Consider the following 22078-nt stretch of genomic DNA (forward strand, 5'->3'; position numbering starts at 1 on the left):
AGAGCACTCCAGAGACACAATGTTCTCACTTCTCGCACCCATCTATCAACCTTGAAAACCCCCTTGGATAGCTCAGAACCACTTAAAGCGTTTACACAGCAGAAACACCCCAACGCACAAGTCCCTTGGCGATGCTGTCGATTTTGGCATCTCTTTGGCAAGGTAGTTTACAATGACGTCAGGATGCACCCAGGCTTTGGGATCCACCCTGAGACACTAAGATTGTAGGAGAAGAAAAAACAGTAACCATGCTCCTAATAAGATGAGATTGTTTTTTGTTTCTTTGCAGAGACTTCACTCATCGTGAGTTTTGTTATTTATTTACTTTGAGATCAGCATTTGATATATCTAAAGGCCAATAAGATCCCCATATTAAATCCGCGCCTGAACTTGTTTAGAAAAATCTAGATAGATTCGCTGAAGGAATTTATATTCAAGAACGAGAATATCATATTATGATACCTGGCTTATTTCAATCGCCCTTGGCAAGATCTAGTAGATGCAATGAATATTAACCTCGGAACGCCATTGGAACACCTGGTCGACAAAAAAGATTACCGCTCTATAGGCAACCTAAAATTTTGGCATTACTCCTGCATCCCGATAGTCCATCCATCTATTTGCTTAGACCAGATCATCGCAAAATCATTCGAAATCATCAATTGAATGACCTTTGTCGTCTGACTTTAACCGGGTAACGGTTACAGGCGTAGCCTCCAGCGGATTTACACCTCCCATCAACGATTTCCGGCGGATATGATTATCGAGCTTCTCACTCGTCTCCTCCGTGACAAATTCTATCGCGTTCGATATCTTGCTTTCGCTGCCAATCCTTTGCGATCCAAGATATTCGATCTGCACGGTATTCCGTAGATTGTCAATAAATTGTTGCATTTCTGGTAGAAGCGCCTTTCCTTCATCCAATACGTCGCTGTATAGACGGTCGGATTCTTCGAGGCAAATACATGCGAGGTTTGGTTTTCCTTGCTTGAGCCATGACTCGGTAGCAAGGACGGCCCACATTGCGGCTTTCCTTCGGCGTATTCCCCATTTTGCGGCACCAGACCCGGTTTTAGACGCATAGCATGCAGACACTCTCTCGGAGACAAGAATTCGACCGGTGTCACCCACAAGACCCATATCTAGGATCCGTATAGCCCATTTTGCGGCAGCATCAGAGGCAGACCCTCCACGAGATTTCAAGAGCTCCACACCTAGGACAAGGGTACGCAAAGCATTTTGTGCATCGGAGCACCTTGTAAGATACGAGTAGCTAGCAGTATCCAAAAGCTGGTCGATAGCTTCCAGTTTTGTTTTAGCAGTTGATGCCATAGGATTTAGCAGTGTGCTCACAGCGCACATTTCATGCGCTCCCGCCTGGTATCTCCATGCTTTATCATGTCCATAGTCTCCTTTCACAAGATCATAGGTTGATGATGCAAGTTTCCAGTCACGGAGCATGAATGCAAAGTCTCCCAACTTCCGTAATATTGCTTCGGGCGTATCTGGTTTGTAGAACCCTTGAAGGGAATCGTAATTAGAACCTGATCCCGAACCATAAGAACTACCTGACGATCTTGTGTTTGTTCCGAAACCGGCCCAACGCCTTGACATCGACATAAATCGACCACTCAAGCCTCGCCTTCGGGAGGCAACTTGTTCGTTCCAGAGAGCTACTCGATTTTCCATATGAGGGATCACCGATTGAGCAACCATTTCCCGAATGAATGCTTTGATAGCGGTGACGTCTGATTCAAAAAGATATGTGCCTCCTTCGGTTTCAACATCAATCAGAGATTCTAGAACGATTTTAGCAATTATATCCCAGTCTTGGAGAGGGGAAATATACATACCTTGCTCACCCAACTCGGAAATGTCCTCCGAAGGAGTAAGCCATTCACAGGAGGGAATTTGTGTGCTATCATCATCTGTTATGACACATTGGTTGCTACGCAGCCGTAGAAGATGGCAGTGAAGGCCAAAATGCCTTTTCATTTGATCAAACAAAGCTGTTGATTGTGTGATGTCGTCCTTGTCTTCGTCATGGACGAGGACGTAGTACCTCAGATATTCGGGATATACCCACTGGGGTGGCCGCTTATCGCCCTGGCTCGTATGTGCATATAGTTGACGTAGCGATTCAAGAGGCGTAGGGGTATGCGAACTTATGGCAATAACACAAGCAACGGGATGCATAAACGTTTCGTGAGGCGAGGTGTACGTCGGGGAGAGAAGGCGTCTAAGGAATAGTTTATAGATTGGAGAAGCTAGGGGTAAACGGCCATGTCCACTGTCGCCACTCCGAGTCCAACTCGCTAATGGGTCGTCAATTGAATGAACATGCCTGTCAAGCACTTGTTCTATCTGGACGAGAGACGGAACAGCCTCCGTGTGGCTGGTCTCCGCTGTCTTTTTTCTCGCATCCAAATCAACAAAACGAACCCCGAAATCCTCCCAAGAACGGCTGGAGCCGCCGCTATCACGTATAACTATCTTTCCTGCAACTGTTTCCCCAAATGGTCGTATTAGTTCGTGGAATCCATTTTTGAAACCCTTTCGTTGAACGAGAGCATCCGTGTCTGGTGAGGCATATACGCCTACTACGGGAGAGAACGCTCGGATTATCAGCGAACGAATGTCATCTGTAGTATCGATTTGGAACCCCAGAGGCGAAAGAGCGTTTGAGCGGGATAGATGCGAGGCGGAGTGCGGTAGCCTCCCATTGGGAGATGCGGTTCTGGATGATCGCCCGGAGGAATGGGACGAGCGCCGTTCCAGAGAATCGGCCAGGGCGGACTCAGATAGCGAAGAGATCACCGGCTGGGTGGTCTTGATCTTCTCTGGATATCTAGCTTTAGACACGTTGAGTGCAGCTCCAGGAGAGAAGGATGGCGGAGGTTTGACTGGAGTAACATCGTCCGGTGATGTCATGGACACTTCGGGGACTTTATCTAGTAATAAAATAGCGATTTTGGCCGGCAGATGTGAGCATGTGTAGTAGTAGTGGGAATAAATAGGGCTTGTAGGATTCTATATATAAATACTGTGGGTGCTGTTGAACGAAGGGTTGTCGCTGTTGTCGTTTGGTTAAAAATACAATAAATAGTGCTGGAGATGCGGAAAAGCGCAAGACCGAAAAGAAAAGCCTTTGATCACCATCAATCACGACTAAACCCTGCAGAACTTTCGCATCCAGCTACAACAGAACTTTGGAAAATTTGGGGAAAAGCCTCTCCACAAAACTCACTATGCTATCTCCCAGAAATACTTACTAGTACCTATAATACTAGTCATCATGACAGGGCCCTATGTGCTCGTTGACCAGCGCATTGCCAGATGACTCCTCGTTTTGCTCAGGCATTCCTTCAGCGAGCCCATTCCGCTTCCCACCATGTAGGATTGACTCATTCTGCAACCAATTCCCGTGCGGTTGGCCATAATCGACCATTTATAACCTGGAGAGGAACCACCTCTATAGGCCTTTTCAAAAAATTACTTTGTCTCACACAATCACTCTGCCGTCCTATGCCATTTCGAGAGAAAAGTCCATCCCTCCCACAAGAACGACCTACCAAGCGAAGACGGATTTTAGGGACTTTCACAAATCAGGCAACCCAGAGAGTCATGTCTGAAGAGAGGAATATGGCCCCACCGGCCGTCCCCCGAATAACACTTACGCCCATCGAGCAAACTTTGCGATTATGTCTACTAGATGCGGCGGAGTTCATCCAGCAACGGGGCAACCAAGATCCCGCTTCAGTGCCAACAACGCCCGACCCACTAGTTCTACGGTTTGCTGGAGGATGGGTGCGGGACAAACTTCTCGGGGTTGACAGTCATGACATCGATGTAGCAATAAACTGCATGACGGGGGAAAGATTCGGGGAAGGGTTGAAAGAGTACCTGGATATGCCCGGAAACCTCGAAAAATACAAGGCGTGCCATTCTGGAAACCCGTCTATTATCGATTTCATCAAGATTCATAAGATTGAGAAGAATCCTGAGAAATCAAAACACCTTGAAACTGCCACTACAAAAATATTTGGCCTGGATATTGATTTGGTAAATCTGCGCAAGGAAACGTATTCTGACGATAGCCGCAATCCCCAGATCGAAATAGGTACCCCAGAAGAGGATGCGCTTCGTCGGGATGCTACTGTGAATGCATTATTTTACAATATTCATACGGACACGATTGAAGATTTTACAGGCAAGGGATTACAAGATATGGAAAATAAAATCATACGTACACCGTTGGCTCCCTATCAAACTTTTAAAGATGATCCACTCCGAGTTCTGCGGTTGATACGCTTCGCAAGCAGATTGGGTTACACTATCGACAGCGACACAGAAGAGGCTATGAAAATTGAGGATATTAAAGTTGCTCTAAAAGCAAAAATTACCCAAGAAAGGATTGGTGTAGAGATGGAGAAAACCTTACGAGGTATGATTCTCCAAGGGTTATCCTATGTTATTTTACATGCAGTTAATTCACCACCTATATAGGACCCGATCCTTTAACCGCTCTGCAAAGAATCAACCGACTAGGCCTATACGACACTATTTTTGCCAACCATCAAGATAATGCCGGAGTTGATACATCACACTGGGAAAGGGGTTACAATGCCCTCGCGCTCCTGTTAAGCAAGTCGACTGGAAATATGACCGAGTCGCAGAAGACGCGAAAACATGTCCGAGATATCCTTATCCGCAATGAAAACGAAAGATATTTTGCTTGGTTTCTTGCTGCGCTTGCCCCGTGGACCATTGTTGCAGACCCAAAGCCGTCCAAATCCTCAAAGCCTCCAGTGCCACGCGCTACAACCGTGGCTAGAGATAGTCTCCGTGCAGATAACAGGGCTGCTGGTATTATCTCTGCAGCCTCCAAGAACTATCGGATGATCTGGGATATCAAATCATCTTTTCTCAAGAACGAAATCGCCGATACTCCTGCTGAGATGCGTGTGAAAATGGGACAGTTCATCCGCAGTCTGTCTCATGACTGGCGATTATGTTTCGTACTTGCTATGCTCCTTGAAGTTATGCAGAGGCAAGAAGCAGATCAAGGTGAGTCTTTCGCAAGGCTATCACCACATATTACATATGACCAAAGCTAATGGTGCGTTTCCTTTGATTAGTATTTTACAGCTATGGGAAATTGCTTTCGTACATTGAAGAGAGCAATCTTCTCGACGTGTGCTCCCTGCGCACACCTATCAATGGAAGGGACATCATCAACGCTCTCAGCGTGAAGACGGGACCATGGATGACTAGGGCCCTGGATATGGTTATCGAATGGCAGCTTCGCAATCCAGAAGAAACAAGCAAGGAGGCTGCAATAAATGAAATTCTTAGAAGGAAAGATGAATTAGGATTAACTAGCAAATAATGGACACACAGAAGTAGATAATATGAACACAATTAACGAATACACGGAGTATTTGGTTCTCATATTTACTGTTGGCCTACGGTTGTTTGCCGCATCCTAGTTCTGGATCCGACGTTGATGACAAAGCTTCCACAACATCATAAAATCTTCGATGAGTTAGAACTAAACGTCTATGTACTGTGTAGATTGCATGTACTGTACCACATCCCGTGCTTTCAATTTTTTCAGCTCTAAAATCAATACCCCAACTGCTGGCATAGTCCTATCTTGATGTACGCTCCCTTCGACGATTACTCACATTTATGTACCAGTATCGCGCTGTAGCTTCCAAGAGCCTAAAGGAGGTTGATGACGGAGCTAAGTATCATATTGATACATCTCAGATCAAGTCTGATATTCGCCTGCGAGACTTATGGGCTGAAATCAGTGCAAGTTCACCTTCTGGTACCACTATAAAGGTATGCTCGAAGTATCAATGCACTTAGAGCACACGTCATATATGCCTTAATTGCTCATAATATTCTGCTAGCAATGCGAAGATCTGCTCCTTGTGGAAGCTGTGTTGAGGGCTACCAAACAGTCTGGCGCTCTGCAAAGGGAAGATCTAGAGGCAGCAAGATTCCTCATTTTCTGGACTGCCAATGCTGTTCTACCGACTGAAGATTTCACTAGCTCTTGGGAGAACGCGCAACTTGCCGACGGTGAGTTCATGTCATCCTTGTCTGAGAGGGGAATGTGTCTTGCTAATATCTGATGAGCAGACACAAAGCCGTCCCAGCCGAAAACATATAAGCTCAGTCGACTAAGGTCGAGTGTTGGGGTTTCAGTCTTAGCACTTCTCAATTCGATCAGTCCTATCAGCAATCTTGAAGGTGACGATGGAATTGATGTCATCACCTCCATAGCCGCTTTCACTTGTAGGCTGGATCCTTGGACAACGGAGCAGGCGTTTGATGATGCCTCAACTATTCTTCAAAATTATGAGTCGTTTCTTCGCTCAAATAGGAGAGAGGAACTGACTGCTGTTCTGGAAAATATTCTAAGAAAGAAAGTGAAACCACTGTTTTCGAAGACGAAAACGCTCGCGGTGACAGCCGCAGGAAGGAAGAGTGTCCACCCTATTCCACAGCCCAGATTTGACCCTAGTATTTTTGACCCAGAGTCCAAGCCGTGGAAGTTTAGATATGTGTATATCATTACGGTGCTTTCTTGGATTATTGAAAGATATTCGGTATGATGATATCCACCGTTTCTATAACTATTAACCGGGACACCAACCAGGATATTGACTGCGAGCTCACTGTAACAAGAGATATGTTTCTACAGTTCAATGGAGATGAAGTACTAACTCGGAGAATCTATTTTTCTTAGCCATCCGACAAGCTCTCACTTGAATCACAATTCCCTCTCCTCGTCCCCGCCATCCTATCCCTGATAGATGACGAGAACCTCTCTTTCAAGGCGAAAGGCTGCGAGCTGCTCTTGAAATTCCTAGCCCCGCTTGAGGAGTCGAACTCTGACGTACTCCGGCGCACAAACCTGGATTCCGTGTTCCAAGAAGCCCTTTACCCTTGCCTCCTTTCCATTCCTACGATCACTCCTGAGGCCGAATCTATCCACCTTCTTCAATATGCCTACCCAGCACTTTTTGCCGTCATCCGCACCCGCTTCTCTTCACCCAAAGTTCCATCTGCACCAACGCCACTGAGGCCGTCCCAAACTAAAGTGAAGCACGATCCCGATTCCCAAAAGCGTCTGGAATCCCTTACTCGCCTTCTTCGCCACGGCATCCTTCACTCATACCATCACACCAGCAACCCTCGTCCTATAGAAAACACGTCCATATCCTCCTATCCATATCCCCGCCTCTCGGCCCTCCTTCTCTCCCAGCTCCCACCTGCCCTCTCGGAACTAGGCATCCACACCACCAAGCATCTGCAAGATCTTGTTCCGACGATTTTGGCCGCATTGTCGAACCCGTTTGGAACAGCGTTCCCTCCACTTCTTGCTGCGGCAGCTGAAGCAGCGAGAGCACTCGTGTTGAACGCGTGGCCGAGGGTTTGGAGGTGGAGGGCAGAGCTGCTAGGCGGGTTGTGTGCGTGTTGGTTGCATATTGCTGATGATTTGGTAGATATAGGTATATGTGCCAGTGGTGATGGCGACGGTGGTGGTGGCGGTGGCGGACAGAGGGCTGTTTTGCTGCAGTTACAGTGTGCGCTTAAGGTTGTAGTTGCAGTTTTAAGGATTGCGATCGGGGGGAATGTGGTTGTGGCTGCAGAGGAGGGAGGTAATGGAACAGGAGGACGGGATGGAGACCAGGGAAGGGAGGAAGAAATTATTGATGTAGATCGCGAATTTGGGAAGTTGGTTCAGGGAGATGACAGGTTGCGTGAATTGTTAATTGGTAATGAGTATTTCGATGCCCAATAGGGGGTAACAAGGACCATTTCAAAAGAAAACAACTACATTGGACCTTTAATCTTTAAACCCTCCCAACGCCAAGTTACACATTATTAGTCTCAAACTTTCGGCTGTCATAATGTCATTGAGTGTAAACTGCGGAGTCTAACGTCCATATCCTCTAGAATCCAAACCTGAGCAACCAAAAGCTATCGTATCCAGAAAACTAAACAATTAAATATACCATGGAAGAAATATACGCCACAGCACAAGTTAGGCGGCTTGGTTGGTAACCATGAACCGCCATATAAAGGGGGTTTTCATGAATCCACTCGCTGCTTGAACAGGCTTTTCCCTCTCAACCATTGTCGATAACGCTTGTACCTCTTCTTATTATGGTCCTCTGCTATAACCGTCAATCCTTCCTCATTTACATTGACAAACTCAAGATAGTCTGGTAAATTATCTTCCGCTAACAAGTCCAAGTTCGCATCGTCCACTGTGCATTTGTTAGCGTACTCGAAGAGATCAAGATTTGATCCACGCTCCGCCAGCGATGCGGCAGCCAACGTGTCCTCTGAAGTCACTACAAGGGGAACTTTGAGAGGGTGATTTATGTAGCGTTCGTACTCTTCTGCTTCCACAGCTGAGACTGATGGGTGAAGTGATTCGTACACTAGCTCGTCTAGGCTCCATTGGATGAGTTGGGATTTACTGGGAGTACGTGAGTGGTTGGCATTGTAGGTTGCTACGTCGTCCGGAAATTCGAAACGGGGTAGTTTTGTTATGCCAGCCTGGGGTGGGTATTTCTCGGCAGATGGCGGTTGTTGAAGCCAGTTCTGGATAGGTCTGGAGACGGCAGATGAATCGATGCGTGAACTCGTGGACCATGGATCTTCACTTAGGAGGTCTGATGGTTCTTGGATAGTCACGCCTTTTCGCTGGGATTGTTTCTTCTCACGACCATCGGGTTCGTTGATTACTCGTACGACAAATGGACTTAGATCGTACTGAGGGTCTTGGATCGATCGGAAAGGAAGATAACGTATTGTTGATTTCATCTTGTTAGAGAAAATTTTGGAGAAGGAGGAGATGGCCAAGGGGCGGTAGTATTCCAGCCAGTAGTCATCGTAGTTGTCGACCTGGGGCTTCTCTACATCTTGTGGAGTCACAGCCCAGGATGTTTCTTGAGGCTTCAAGTACTCCGGGTTGAACCAGTCAATGTAATTACACTTGTTCGACCGCACTCGTGGATCTGAATGATGGAGATAATAATCTGTGGCGAGTTCCCACAGCATGGGCTGGCTCTGGGAGAATATGTAGTTCCCTAGGAATAAGTTGTATGCCTCCTGGCGCTGCGCATCGAGAAAGGAATTGTTGTAATATCGTTTAACGCTTTCAACCATATCCCTGGAATGACCTGTCCATTGATTGATTTTTCTATAAGTTGCCATAGTGTTCACAAGGTGAGATCCGCCGTATTGAACAGCTATTGTATCTCCATGATGATGCCACATGGCTGTGAACAAGTTCATAGCATCAGTGTCATACTGAACGGATGTCCCGTCGATAATCCCTAAAGCATGGAGTTGATATCCAAGTGCTCGTTTCCCAATGACAAACTGGGCAGCATTTGTTCGGTCGAGGCAGTCGATGCAATTTGTTCTTGCAACGCCATTTTGCAATCGCAACCCAGATTCAATATCATCGCCGTTCCGGAAGAACCCTGTCTCTGGTATAATGTCCTCAGCAATGTCCTCTAAGGTGCCGATCACATCTTGGTCACGACTCTTTGATGCACGACTCATGTCCCAAGCCTTGTACAGAATTTTTTTATCTTCGGGAAGAAATTGATTTAAATAAGTAATGGCATTTGTAAATTCCGTAAGTAGTTTGGATTCCCGCGGAACTCTCTCCCTGGCTTTGATAAGGTTCAGGACGTACACAGGTGCGCCATATCGCTCGAAGAGGTTGTTGAAATGAAGAGCAGCAGCTGAATAGAACGGGTCAACAAGACTCAACTCAATATCGGGCTTCGGGCTGACACCAGTGCTATCCTGCGTCCAGTGCAAAGGGATACTCCCACGATGTTGCACATAAGAAGTGTATTGGGGATTTGCATAAAGTTTCGGTCCGGGGGAGTGGAAGGAGGTGGTCAGCATTTCCGACACAATCTGTTCGGTTTCAACATCGTTTGCGACGTAACCAAGATCGTTCGCGCCACGCTTTAGAAAGCGTGCTCCTGCAAAAAACCTAGACCGCCGGGCAATAATTGTCACATATACCAGCCTTCCGTATACGGATATCATCGACTGATCAACATATCCATGTATGATTGGGAGACACCAATCAAATGCATTCTTTAAAAGGGAGACCACAGGCTCCAACATATAATAATTCCACACAAACATTGTATTATGGTCAACGTTGCGACCATCAGAAGGCCCTTTCTGAAGTCTCTGTCGTTCATGGGAAATATTTCGCTGTAGAGTGCGGGTGATGTTGTAAGAGTAACTGAAGTAGAATGATCGTGTTAAATCGACATTACTCATAATAGTTATGAACCTTGCCTCCTCGGCACTTTTTTCAGATTTTGTTCGGGTTGATGTTGTAGATGTTAATGGTATAAGTTCCGTGCCGTCAATCTGGTAGATATAATGCCCGCCAATCATTGCAACTTGACTTCTCCTGGTGACCAAAATCATGTAGTATGGCCCAGTGAACCTAATGAAACCCAGGAGGCCCCAGGAACTACATCTAAGCTTTAAGCCGCCAGAGCTTTTGTTTCCATCATCAACTGCATCCAGAAGATGATTCATTTCGCTTTTGGTATAAACAGTATCGTCTTCTGAGATATTGAGATCATCCACCGCAGAAGTGCGCTCGATCTTCAGGATCCGGAATCGTTGCTCCAACAGATCCATGCCCACCATGTAATACCGCGTTGAAGTTTCATATAACGAGAACTTGTGCATTCTGGAGACCCAATCATCTCCTACTTTCCCATCGAGAAAATACCGACTTCGCTGGGCGCCCGTCGAAGGGGAAGAAGTCCGTTCGAATGAATTGGCGACATTAGGCTCCTCATCTCCACCCTCCGTATCCTCGTCAAACATTGGTACATTGTGGGAAGGGTCGCGACTAGCTAAATGCTCCACGAATGGCACACCGTTGCCATTCTGTTTGGTGTCTTTGATGTCGATATTACGAGGTGCTGGCTCCGAGGGAATAGCTCCATCTGCTGAACCCTGCTCCTCGCTTTCGAGTAGTGTTTTAAGAGGCCGCACTACATTATCGAAACTCTCCATTGGAATAGGACAACATATGGTATGGCTGCAACTAATAAAGTAGAAGAGGAGTGCCTCAGGACGGGATGCTGGTCGAGCATACGGTCAAAAGTGTCGTGTTGTCGAGATCATTCGGCGTTGTTGAGGATGCCAACTACGTCATTTCCTTATCTCGGCAAGCTACAAGATGATTGGCCACTGTAGTAGACTAATCTCAAATCGATAATTCAGCAATTGAGATCAACCTTGGGTTTTTTTTTTTTTTTTTTTTAATATTGAATATGTTGTCCTGACATTTTAAAACATAGAGATGAAGCCATCAAGATCTCTTATACTCTATAAAAATACCAATCGTCAGAAACTGATCATAATAAGAAATCCAGGAAATAAATCAGTTCATGCTATCTACATCCTTCTCCTATCAACACCTTCTCTCACCTAGGGCATCAGATGCTAGCCGACGACGCAGGCAGCGATTCCGTTTGGGGTAATTCGGTATGGTGATTTAATTACGGCTTTTGTTGCTAGCTGTGGGCGCTCACTGACCTCTCGAAGTAGAATCCTCAACTATGCTATCGCTCTTTGGGCAAGGCTCATTTCTTTATATAGCAAACTATCGAGTTATAGGCAATTTGCATTCCGCCGGAGAGCAACGTCGATCTTGACATCAGCAACGGCCAAGGGCTCCCCGACATTCCTCCCTTCCTTCTTTCTACCATACCTACATTGGCCACATGCAGCTAATGGAAAAACACTTGCTTTGACAAGGTGTTAACCGTAATTCGAAAGGGTGGTGTGTTTAACAGTTTGCTTTGTATCACTACATTCCCGGGAAACAATACTCGAGCTGATCCAAGAGGCTTCCCTGGGCGGATGCCGGATAGCCTTAGTTGGCTTGAAAGCATACTGTACTCAGCAACAGCTTGATTATCCAAATAACATTACAGCCAACTTAATGCCTCTAAAGAGAAGGGACCACCAATTTTACTTATGCAAACTAATTCCATTGGAGGGGGCAGATTACTTTTTAGCACTGAAATACCCCATTCATGTGACCCTATGTCATATTTGCATCACTCCCAGGAGGGCTCAGACAAGTGGTCTCCCAAGGTTAATTTCATAGTTTGAGGCCTGAGCGCTTGTACTGTACAAGTTTGCGAGTAAGGCGGAGAAAACTTATCCATGAATCTTCTCTGAGACCCCTCTGTTGATCTACCAACAAGTTGGCCACGAACAGCAATCCATGCGCAGCATGGATTACTGTGTACTTCCCAGAGAAAGTGTATAGATTCTGATTGACGGGGAAAATCTACTGTATTTTTGATGGTGGCCGAACAGGATACGTTGGTGTTGTTAACCTCTTATCTATTATCTTGCATCTGGATCGCTTTAACTGCTGCGGGAACGTTATTCGTTTCCTGATTCTTCAATAGGTTGTTACTTGTTGACGGTGAGAAACGTGAATCAGCCTTTTATGTTCTATGGGCCAATAATCATACGAGGAAAGCCAACCTGTTATTCTTACATTCTGAGAACTTGGGATGGACTTGACAGGCATCAACCAAGATCCATCCATGCATCATGTTAAACGAGTGCCTGTCGACATGCCAAACCACACTTCGACCAACCGAATAGCATCAACGCCTTGCCACTTCCACCGAGAAAACTGGGTAGGGCGGTGTTCATTTGGGACTTTCCCCGTGTACGAATGTGATCTTTTTATTTTGGCATATTATCAGCGGGAACTGGACTCCAAAATTGGGTGCAGATAAAACACCCGAGGGAACCAACAGGAATATTTTGAACCGCTCCTGTTGCTTACAGGGGAGGCGCTTTTCTGGTGTTACCACAAGCGTGCCCGGTGTCAAGGGCCATCGGCGAAGATTGTATTATTTGGTCACCCACGAAGCCACTCGCTGACGGCAACACCCAAAATCAGGAGTGTGACCAATGCAGGACACCCATTTTGCGACTTGTTGGTTTTCCCTTCACTAGTCTCCCAGCACGCGCATGTTGCTGCAGGCTCCCGTCCCGCTTCCACGGCCCATGAATCTTATACTACTCCGTACTGTCGTCGTGATTGAATTTTCGGCATCGGGTAACTGGTCACGCACTAAAAATAGAGCCTTCCTTTGTTCAGTGGCTCTGGGATACCCTTGGAGCCCTACCCTTGCCCCATGCACCCCGGCCCGTGTCCATGTCGCTCAAAATCCCACCTTTCGCCTGGTGCATTATTCGGATTCCAAGCCTCTCCGATTTTTCGATGGGGTCATGTTTATATTTACCAACCGAAGTGAGGAAAACATTACATCAAGCAACATGGAGCGTTTTGTGGGGGGCATGACACAGTTGAGTAGCATGCCAACCAGGTCGAGCAGACTCTCCAAGTCAAGCCACTAGCGTACAACCACATATAATTTACCTGGTCGTACGAGGTCGCAGTTTACCCCTCGTCCTGACGCATATCCAAGAGACAAACCCCTCAGCCCACCAATGACATTGTGTTAACAGTTAACCCTACGCAAAATCATGTTCTCCTACCTTGGGCCCAGCATTCACATTCTTCGCATAAGTATGTGGAGATACCTTCTAGACTTCCAGACAGTTGGTCCAACTCGCCTACTCTACCTTGTTGATTCCGTTCCCGATGCGCTCGATGCTGTGATAACGGATAATTAAATAACCAAAAGTATTGCTGGTGCCCAAGAAACTCAGAGTGAGAAAGGTACTCAAGTTTTTACCACAAAGCAAGTCATAATTGATGTAAAACTCTCACCGGGGAAATCTGGCTGTCGCAAATCTACGATTGCATCGCGTTGAGGAATTTTCGTATTTCCGGATTGCAGAACGCAATACCCAAACATTTTCCTAATGAAGCAAATAACAAGGCTGCAACGTTCAGCTTCTGGAGAAGATGAATCACAGGAGGATGAATTCGTCCCAGATCACTTGCGCTCCCCGGGCCCTTGTGTGCATTGGGTAACAGCGAAAAATTTGCCCCCTCCTATCAATACAACATATTACTCTGATAATTTCATGAACCTATACTTTATCACGAGCTCTGTAAGGAAATTGAATTTTGCGCTCCCGACCGTCCCTCCATCAGAACCATCTCAGGATGAAGGAACTGCTGGCCCAGACTGGAAATATTGTACGTGACTCTCCGAGGTTCAATCGGTGATGTTATCTATATGCTTACTCTGGATATGAATAGGGCGGCCAATTTCAACCCATCTTGGTCTTAGTTGCGCCTCAGGTCGGGGAATACCAAATTACATACCCGAGTGGGAGTTGATTCAGGAGGATAGAGTCTGGTACCATGTCGATGATTTGAAAAGGCAATACCCGGTCACTCTCTCCTCAGACCTCCAGGAAGATCAAGGATCTGTGGTACGATTTGTACCATATGCTTTCATACCAGCGGAGAGACAATCCTGGCCTAACGGAACCCCAGCACCTCTCAACGTTGCCGAGTTAGAGTCATATCTAGGTCTTCTCTACTCTGTTCCTAGTGACCATAGACTTCATCTGGGCTTTGAAAAATCGACACTGCGTTTAAAAGCAGCGGGAGGAATACTTAAGATGCACCTCGAAAATATTAGAAAGTTATTCGACGGCTGGGAAACGTTCAAAATTATAGACTTTGACGAGTTCATGAATCCGACTGTCTATAGCCGAAATATCCCCAATCGACAAGTCCCTGACAAAGAGTGGAATATTAGGACAAGGCCATATGCACAGGCTTCGATGCCATCCCTTCTAGCAGAGTGTTTTTCCATCAACGTTTCACCTACTCCCTTGCGTTTGACGCGCTCCGGAAACTGTATCAGACAGTCTCGTCTCACGATGAAACAAGGTTACGGGCCATGGTACCGGATAGTCCACTGCCAGGGGCTAACGTCAAGATTCGGCAAGAAATCCTTGCCTCAATTCACAAACATAAAGGATGTTGTGACTTTGCTCCTTGAACCTAGATTCTTCGCGCAAACTCCAGGCATCCGGAACCAGGAAATGACTGACTATGTCTCGGAAATGTTTTTACTTCATCTCAACTGCCATCGTCGCTACACCATATATAACCCATACAAACGTCGTGCACCGTTCCACATAACTTGGTTCCGTATCATGGAGGAGAGGGAATTAGCAACAAATGCGAATTGGAAATCAGGACGACTGTACGGTGGTACAAAAGAACAAAGGTTTGAAGAGGTCGCTTTCACTGTCGACTACTTCTTCGAGCAAACTTTGAACTCTGATTGGTGGTCTCGCCGTCAATCTCCAGCGTCATATAGCTCATTTCATTGGACTACGATCTTACTAAGCCCGCAACACCTGGATCTTATTCACGAAAACCTCCACTGGCCGCCCAGTGCTATTTTGGTGCTGATAAAAAATGCCCTCCAGAATGCTGCAAATTCTTATGAAAATGTCTGCTCACACTTCGCGTCAGTTTTAAATGACCAACTTGCCATTTTTGATCTAGATGAGCATGACAACCTTTTATTCGACGATAATACCTTTTCCAGATCTCGCTGTTATTTCTGGGTGATTGATAGTTTAGAAGCATTCAAGGAGCGGATAGCAGATGCTAAAAAGCAATGGGAAGACTTTTGGGCCGCCCGTGAAGATATCTTCAGAAAACATGAAGAAGGCCACATATCTCGCCTGAGGTCTTTTGGCGTAAAGGATCCTTATTTTGCAGCAGAAAACAGACAACGATATGTTTTCCCTAAAAGCTATCGAGTGGATGATGTTGTCAATTCTATAAATGTTGAAGTGAGCAGACTAGACAATTCGGCTCAGGTGCTGGAAGGCTTCTATAAGAAGACCCGATCCTTAAGGGATGGTGTATGTCCCCTATTCGTACATACTCTGGCACTATCAAATTTTATTGCTAACTTCCATTACCCAGCTGTTCAGTGCCAGTGCAGTGGCGGAAAGTCGTGCAGCAACACAACTTGGCGAGAACATACGACTCCTCACCTACGTCAGCATATTTTATCTTCCTCTGAGCTATTGTGCTAGCCTCTGGAGTCTCAATGAGCATTACACGGTTCTAAATTTCGCCATAGTTACTTTTTTCATTGCCCTCGCCACATACAGTTTGGTTGGTAACTTGAACCATGCTGTCCTCTTTTCCAAAAAGACCGTCCGCCATATCAAGAATCCCATTGTCGAGCGTATGAAGAGGGACCCTGATAGAATCTGGGGAGAACGTGGCGACCGGTTTTCCGCCTTCAAGCCCGTCCGGGAAAGCGTCGAGCCCTCGCAGTGGCATATCCCACTGTACTTATGTATTGAAATTCTGCGGAAATTTCGCTTGCTCAGACTCTCTCCCTCCAAACCAAGACCGGAGCACGAAACCATAAAACCGTACGAAGTGAAACCCCCTCCCTTCAGCCTGGACGAACCGATTCAGGTATTAAAGCAGGTGAGCAACTTAGCCACAGCAAGTGGGAAGCAGACCGTTTCGAGCGGCATTATATCTTCGGTGAAACAGAAATTTGCGCCCAAGGGGCCGGGTATTACACATTATTTTGAACGTCGTGGACACTGGCTGGTATTGAAACAGCCAGCGAAGACAGTGCGAGAAGATGCGGCAAAGGAAGTGTAAGATGTACTGTACATTTCCCTAATATGGGGGATGAAAAGGTTGAGTGCAGGTTGAGTGGCCCCGACGTTGTTCACCTATTTGCCCTTGCAATGTGCAATAAATAATTATGTATGTATTTCGGCACCCGGCTCAGTGGGTGGGATTCAATTTCGGGTACTATGTGCTCAAGTCAGTACGAGCTGCTTGTAATATTTCCACGGTCCCTTTTTTCGGGCTATTAACCTATTTCCCGTTATTATTCGAGACTTACCGTTCTTCATTAACTGTTGCATAGTTGGAAATGGCAGCAACCGCAAAGATAGCTTGGTCAAAGTACTGAAATTCTCAACCCTATGGGGTGGATCAAGACAAGGCAGCGTGAAATAATGGCTTATGTTTTTGAAATGCTCAGAGTAATATGCCTCTGCCCTGTTACTTTCTATGGCGATGATGTTGAGAGAACCCAAATATGCTGATAAGTAAAATCATGCAAGGAAAGAAAAATACATGTTGCTGCTGTCACGGCTGCGTCTTTGGGCATGGAGGCCAAACAAAAGATGCACAATCGCGAAAATGCCAGAAAAGAAAAACCCTTTACCCCTTTATTCCTTCAATCCATAATACTACAAAGCCCAAAGAAAAACAATTCTATAAAAGGGAAAGAGAGAGAGCACAGCGCCCAACCCATGTGCAATCAATGTATGTACATACAGTACATCCCATTTATCTATCCTTTCACCCCTGTTCTCTGTGCATGCTTCTCATTATGAATATAGAACCACACAAACAGACATACACACACACTCTCTAGCTCTCTCCAAACAAATAATAACTAAGCTCACCACCCCATCAGCAAAGGATGCGCCTCCGTATTAAAAACATACTTATCCAAGCTTGCGAGATCCGGCTCGCTAAACAGAAGATAAAAATACTTCAGTGTCTCCCCGGTCCAGAACGATTCCATTCTATTCGTAATCGTCGGATTCGGTGACGCGACATCATCCAGGCCCCCGTAGGCGAACTCTGTTTTCGCATGCTGCTCGATGGCGAAGAACATTTCCCAACCTTTGTCTTGGAGGGTTTTGTCGCCGGTGATGCGGTAGAGGATGAAGACGGATTCGATGGCCTCAGGCCTGTGCGCGATTTTTTAGTGTTAGGTTAGTTAAAAGGAAACAAAAGAAGAAGAAAGAAAGAAAGAAAGAAACGGAAAAGATCGTTTACATTCTTAGAAATAGAAAAAGTAGAAAAAGTATACTATACCTTAGCGAATATCCGCCATGGATGATTGCGGAAAAGCCAGCAACCTTACCCTGCTCCCGGCCCATGCGCTCATAGTCGCTGTCTGAAGCCCCTTCATGGATTTCACCAATGAACCAGGACTCCGGTCTCCACTTGCAATCCCTCGAGTCTTCGCAGGGAACTACCTCGAACGTCTCCGGCATTACCCCGCTGGGAGTGGCTTTGTATGCCCAGATACAACCTTCCGTGAGTTTTCTGGCGATATCCAGCTCCTCAGGGCGGCTGAATACCTTAGCAGCAAGGGCAACCATGCCCCCTACAAAGCAAGTGAGGTGTTGGCCTTGCGGCCTGAGTGTGACCCTCGTTGTCCCTGCAATAAATGCAGTTCCGGAGATCAGGATATCGTCACTGTCTTTGGTCATGGGCCGGAAGAAAATATGTTTCTTCGCCACTTCGAGGGCCTTTTCGTACATATCTTTGTACTGCTGGTTTCGGCCACCGAGTAAGAGATATTCCTAATTCCATGCGCACTGTTAGCTCAAAGATCGTGGACAGACCAATTTGTATCTGTAGTATCTTCGTACTTTCGGTAGGTACTCGTATAGAGAATCTGCCATGGCGCCAAAAGAAAACCTACGATCCCTCTCAAACGAGGGAGTTCTTGCGTCGACTGATACCGGCCATAGTCCAGGGACCTTTGTGCTAAACTGGTGTTCCTGAAGAATAGTAGTGATCCGTTGGATAGCATCATAGTACTTGGGGTCCCCAGTAATCTGCGATAATCGCGTGAATTCCAGCGATAATGATCCGAGTTCAGCAAGAACAGTCAACCTGCTTGCTTCCTGGTAATCACCGTCCCTCGCTCCAGGCCAGTACCAGCGGAGGACGGGCATTCGGTTCGGGGTATCGAATGCCACATAAAGTAGATCACCTACTTCCACAGCTTTTTGCAATAGGATCGGATAAGCCCCCTTTGTGAGATCGTGGGCTGCTAAAAATCCCCCTAGATACCGAATATTTGTTTCAAAAACATTCAGCAACGATGTGTCGCTGGATGAGAAGTCGATGTGCTTAACAGCCGAGACAGCTTCCTTAAACTCCTTCTCTAAACCCATGAGCCACAACGTATCCAGAGTATCAACCAGAGTTGCGCCCCATCCACCATAAGGATTTCTCCCTCCACCATCGACGGGTGAAAGCTCATCCTTCAACCATGCATATTTCTTATATCCCTTCCACGAGTGGAGGAAGGCCTGTATTACTGCATCCCGGCGAGCTTCTCTAATCGTCTTGGACTCTGGATCCTCGGATCCAAACTGGAATTGAATTTTTGGAATCGACACGGGTTTGGATGTTGGAAGAGGCACCATAGACGTCACAGGGTGTTTTATGACATGCCGTTTGTACCAATCGCGGATAACTTGCTGTTTTCGAGTCGCGGTTGGGGGCAGGAAGGAGGACGAACCGAGGCCTGTTGAGAGCTGATTTACGTCAAGGAGAATGAATAGGAAAACAAAGGAGCAAGCGAGGGTGACGACCCATCTTCGAATCCAGGTCATTGCTGGATGTTTGAAAGGAGAGAATTCAGGGAAACAAGACCGAAAGGAATGAAACGACGGGGTTGACGACAAGCGACAACAACCTCAGCCACCGCCCTGAGTATCATTACTCAGGTTGCAGGGAAGAGAAAGCAGTGAAAGCAAAAGAGGAGAAGGAAAGGCAGCATTTGCAGCTGAAGAGATATAACATTGCTACTTCTTTTCAATGATTTACAATTCGTCTCCTCTCTTTCAGTGCTTCAAAATGCTCCACGAAGCCAAAGGAATGACCGAGCTCCTCATGTTCTCTGCTCCAGGATATCCAGGCAGGTTCCACTGTGGGCCCCATTGTGTTCCCCTAGCTCGTGTTAGGCCGTGATCCCAAAGCCACCTCAAGTGCTTAAGTATCCCGATTGGTAGCTAAATTGTGTCCGGGCCCTACCCCAGCCGGCAGTGACGTAAGCTTGGCTTCAGGGCTGCAGTCGCCCGGACACCGCCAATAGTTCGGCGTCGGTCTAGCGGCTTCCAGGCGCTGTTCGCCAGGGCTTGGGCTCTTTGGGGGCTTCTTGTTGGACTTTCGAGCGGATCCTTTCCCCCTGCATCCTGCATGTCTTGCACTCCGGCCCGAATCCACGGCTCCATTTCGTTTCATGCCTGTCTCACATGTTGCGAAGTTTTCAGCCAAATCCAGATTCCAGGTTCAACAACTCCTAGTACCTCAAATAGTACCCGGCAATGCCCAAAAGAAACCGATATTTTCTTGCAAAAATATACTCTTTTGTTCCTGGACGACGACCGGGCTCCAGCTGTCTGAATCGTTCCGCCCGGAAAAAAAATTCAGCAGGCAAGCTGGGATGAGAAACCGGCATGGTTAATTTTTGAGCTGTCCCCTTGCTCAAAGCTCCGGACTGTGTTAAATGACGGAGATCTGTTGGAGCATCCCTTGGAAATCAACAGCTTGCCATGGGGCTGAACTTGTATTCAACATGCTGTCGCGCAGGACTACGGAAGAGAAAAGAAAAGGAGGTTGTGTTCATTCAGCCCTTCTAGCATTCCACTGGCGGATTCAACTTCGCAGAGTTGCGATGGAACTCGTCGTCCAGGACAAAAGCCACCGCACATTTTGGAGAAGAAAATAAGACTTGCCCTGGTCATCACTGAGCCGAACCCCGATATCTGATCGCGAAAACCTTGCCCTCCCGCTGGTTTTCAGGAAGGAGAAGATTCGAGGTAAACCCGTTAGAGCCCCGGCCAATGGCCTGAATGCCACGTGATTGCTGCCTGAAAAGAGCTCGTATCGTCGACTTGGCGGCTTCTTGTTCCTCGCAAGCTACGCCCAACCTTCACCATTATTTGAGCATTGTCGACGTTCACCCCGCTCCTTCAAACTTTCGAGGATCGTTCAAGGGTCAATGCAATGAGTCACATTTACAGCCAGATGCAGGATCGGTCAGCGAGATGCGGAGCGAAATTAGGCCGCTTGGTTGGGACATAAAAGCAGCTTTCTCGCCAGTTTGTTAACTCGGTATCTCGTTCGCTGACCTCCACAGGAACCCTCTGAGCACACTGAAATCTCAACATCTCGCGATCAAACTTAAATCCATTGTGTCCATCCACCTAAAGCCAAGAAAAACAAAACGTCTCCCAATCATCATGGAATCCCCAACTTTTGCCGTTCCCTCGCACAAAATCCACACTTGCCTCTGGTTCGAAAAGGACGCCATCAAGGCCGCTGAGTTTTATGTTTCCCTCTTTAAAAACTCTCGCATAGTGAACAGCAATGATACCCTGGTCACATTCATTCTCGACGGACAAGAGATATCCCTCCTGAATGGCGGTACTTATTACACCCTTTCCCCGGCCGCGTCCCTTTTCACTATTTGCGACGATCAGGACGAGGTTGACCGCCTGTGGGCCGCATTGGTGGCGGATGGTGGAAAGGAGTCGCAGTGTGGTTGGCTCACTGATAGATTTGGTGTCTCGTGGCAGATTGTGCCGAGATGCTTGTTGGAGTTGATGGGGGATTCTGACAAGGCCAAGGCAAAGAGGGTCACTGATGTGATGCTCAAGAGCGTTAAGTTTGACATTGAGGCGTTGAAGAAGGCATATGAAGGAAGCGATTGAAGCCTCGCTTCGCTCCACGATGACACATATTTGGCATGCGCGTCGCAAGCAAGTCCTGTCCTTCAGTGACCGGTTCGGTTTTGGTTTACCTGTCTATTGTTTCAGATCAGCTTTGGTATTTTTAGCATGTAGGGAATGTGTGCTCCGTAATAGGTTATCTTTTGTCCAATATATTATTGTTTTGTGCATTTCCCTTGCTAGTACTGATTCTGCTAGAGAGCCCTGGCTTTCTCTATTTTGTTTCGTGTGATATATTCTATGTATTAATCGCTACGACGTCGCTCATGAATATGTTTTCTGTTTTTCCATGAAGTCTATCAATGATCATAGTGGCAAAATTGAATGTCGAACGCTGATAAGCTTTAGCATTCCAAGGTTGCTTACCCCACAAAAATCGGCCCGATAACCAACCACCCAGTTTCCGATGCCGATGCCTCAATTGAGAAACGGGAAGAAATAGCTAGGTAGGGCGAACAACACAACAAAGGAAAAGTAGAGTATGAGAAGA

The 22078-nt window shown here is 46.7% G+C and overlaps 6 protein-coding genes across 6 annotated transcripts; 3 read left to right on the forward strand and 3 right to left on the reverse strand.

Moving 5' to 3' along the window:
- Positions 1-434: 434 nt before the first annotated feature.
- On the reverse strand, positions 435-2931 carry HCBG_07459 (uncharacterized protein; the record flags this gene model as incomplete). Its single annotated transcript, XM_045434508.1, has 2 exons — positions 435-1799; positions 1854-2931. 2 exons carry the CDS (start codon positions 2929-2931, stop codon positions 646-648), a joined length of 2232 nt encoding a protein of 743 aa, XP_045284715.1.
- A 299-nt stretch (positions 2932-3230) lies between these two features.
- HCBG_07460 (poly(A) polymerase) lies at positions 3231-7819 on the forward strand (the record flags this gene model as incomplete). Its single annotated transcript, XM_045434509.1, has 8 exons — positions 3231-4444; positions 4507-5067; positions 5139-5287; positions 5701-5847; positions 5919-6090; positions 6151-6620; positions 6761-7142; positions 7521-7819. The coding sequence occupies 8 exons, from the start codon at positions 3625-3627 to the stop codon at positions 7817-7819; spliced, it is 3000 nt and encodes a 999-aa protein (XP_045284716.1).
- Positions 7820-8109: 290 nt separating this feature from the next.
- HCBG_07461 (polyphosphoinositide phosphatase Fig4) lies at positions 8110-11097 on the reverse strand (the record flags this gene model as incomplete). The annotated part of the gene is made up of 1 exon (XM_045434510.1): positions 8110-11097. One exon carries the CDS (start codon positions 11095-11097, stop codon positions 8110-8112), a length of 2988 nt encoding a protein of 995 aa, XP_045284717.1.
- A 2850-nt stretch (positions 11098-13947) lies between these two features.
- On the forward strand, positions 13948-16690 carry HCBG_07462 (uncharacterized protein; the record flags this gene model as incomplete). Its single annotated transcript, XM_045434511.1, has 3 exons — positions 13948-14227; positions 14291-15924; positions 15989-16690. 3 exons carry the CDS (start codon positions 13948-13950, stop codon positions 16688-16690), a joined length of 2616 nt encoding a protein of 871 aa, XP_045284718.1.
- Positions 16691-17507: 817 nt separating this feature from the next.
- Positions 17508-19467, reverse strand: HCBG_07463 (class I alpha-mannosidase; the record flags this gene model as incomplete). Its single annotated transcript, XM_045434512.1, has 3 exons — positions 17508-17802; positions 17930-18423; positions 18466-19467. 3 exons carry the CDS (start codon positions 19465-19467, stop codon positions 17508-17510), a joined length of 1791 nt encoding a protein of 596 aa, XP_045284719.1.
- Positions 19468-21080: 1613 nt separating this feature from the next.
- Positions 21081-21758, forward strand: HCBG_07464 (3-demethylubiquinone-9 3-methyltransferase; the record flags this gene model as incomplete). The annotated part of the gene is made up of 1 exon (XM_045434513.1): positions 21081-21758. The coding sequence occupies one exon, from the start codon at positions 21100-21102 to the stop codon at positions 21568-21570; it is 471 nt and encodes a 156-aa protein (XP_045284720.1).
- Between the last annotated feature and the right edge of the window lie 320 nt (positions 21759-22078).

This window comes from Histoplasma capsulatum (assembly GCF_000150115.1).
Source record: "Histoplasma capsulatum G186AR genomic scaffold supercont2.12, whole genome shotgun sequence".
Lineage (NCBI taxonomy): Eukaryota > Fungi > Ascomycota > Eurotiomycetes > Onygenales > Ajellomycetaceae > Histoplasma > Histoplasma capsulatum.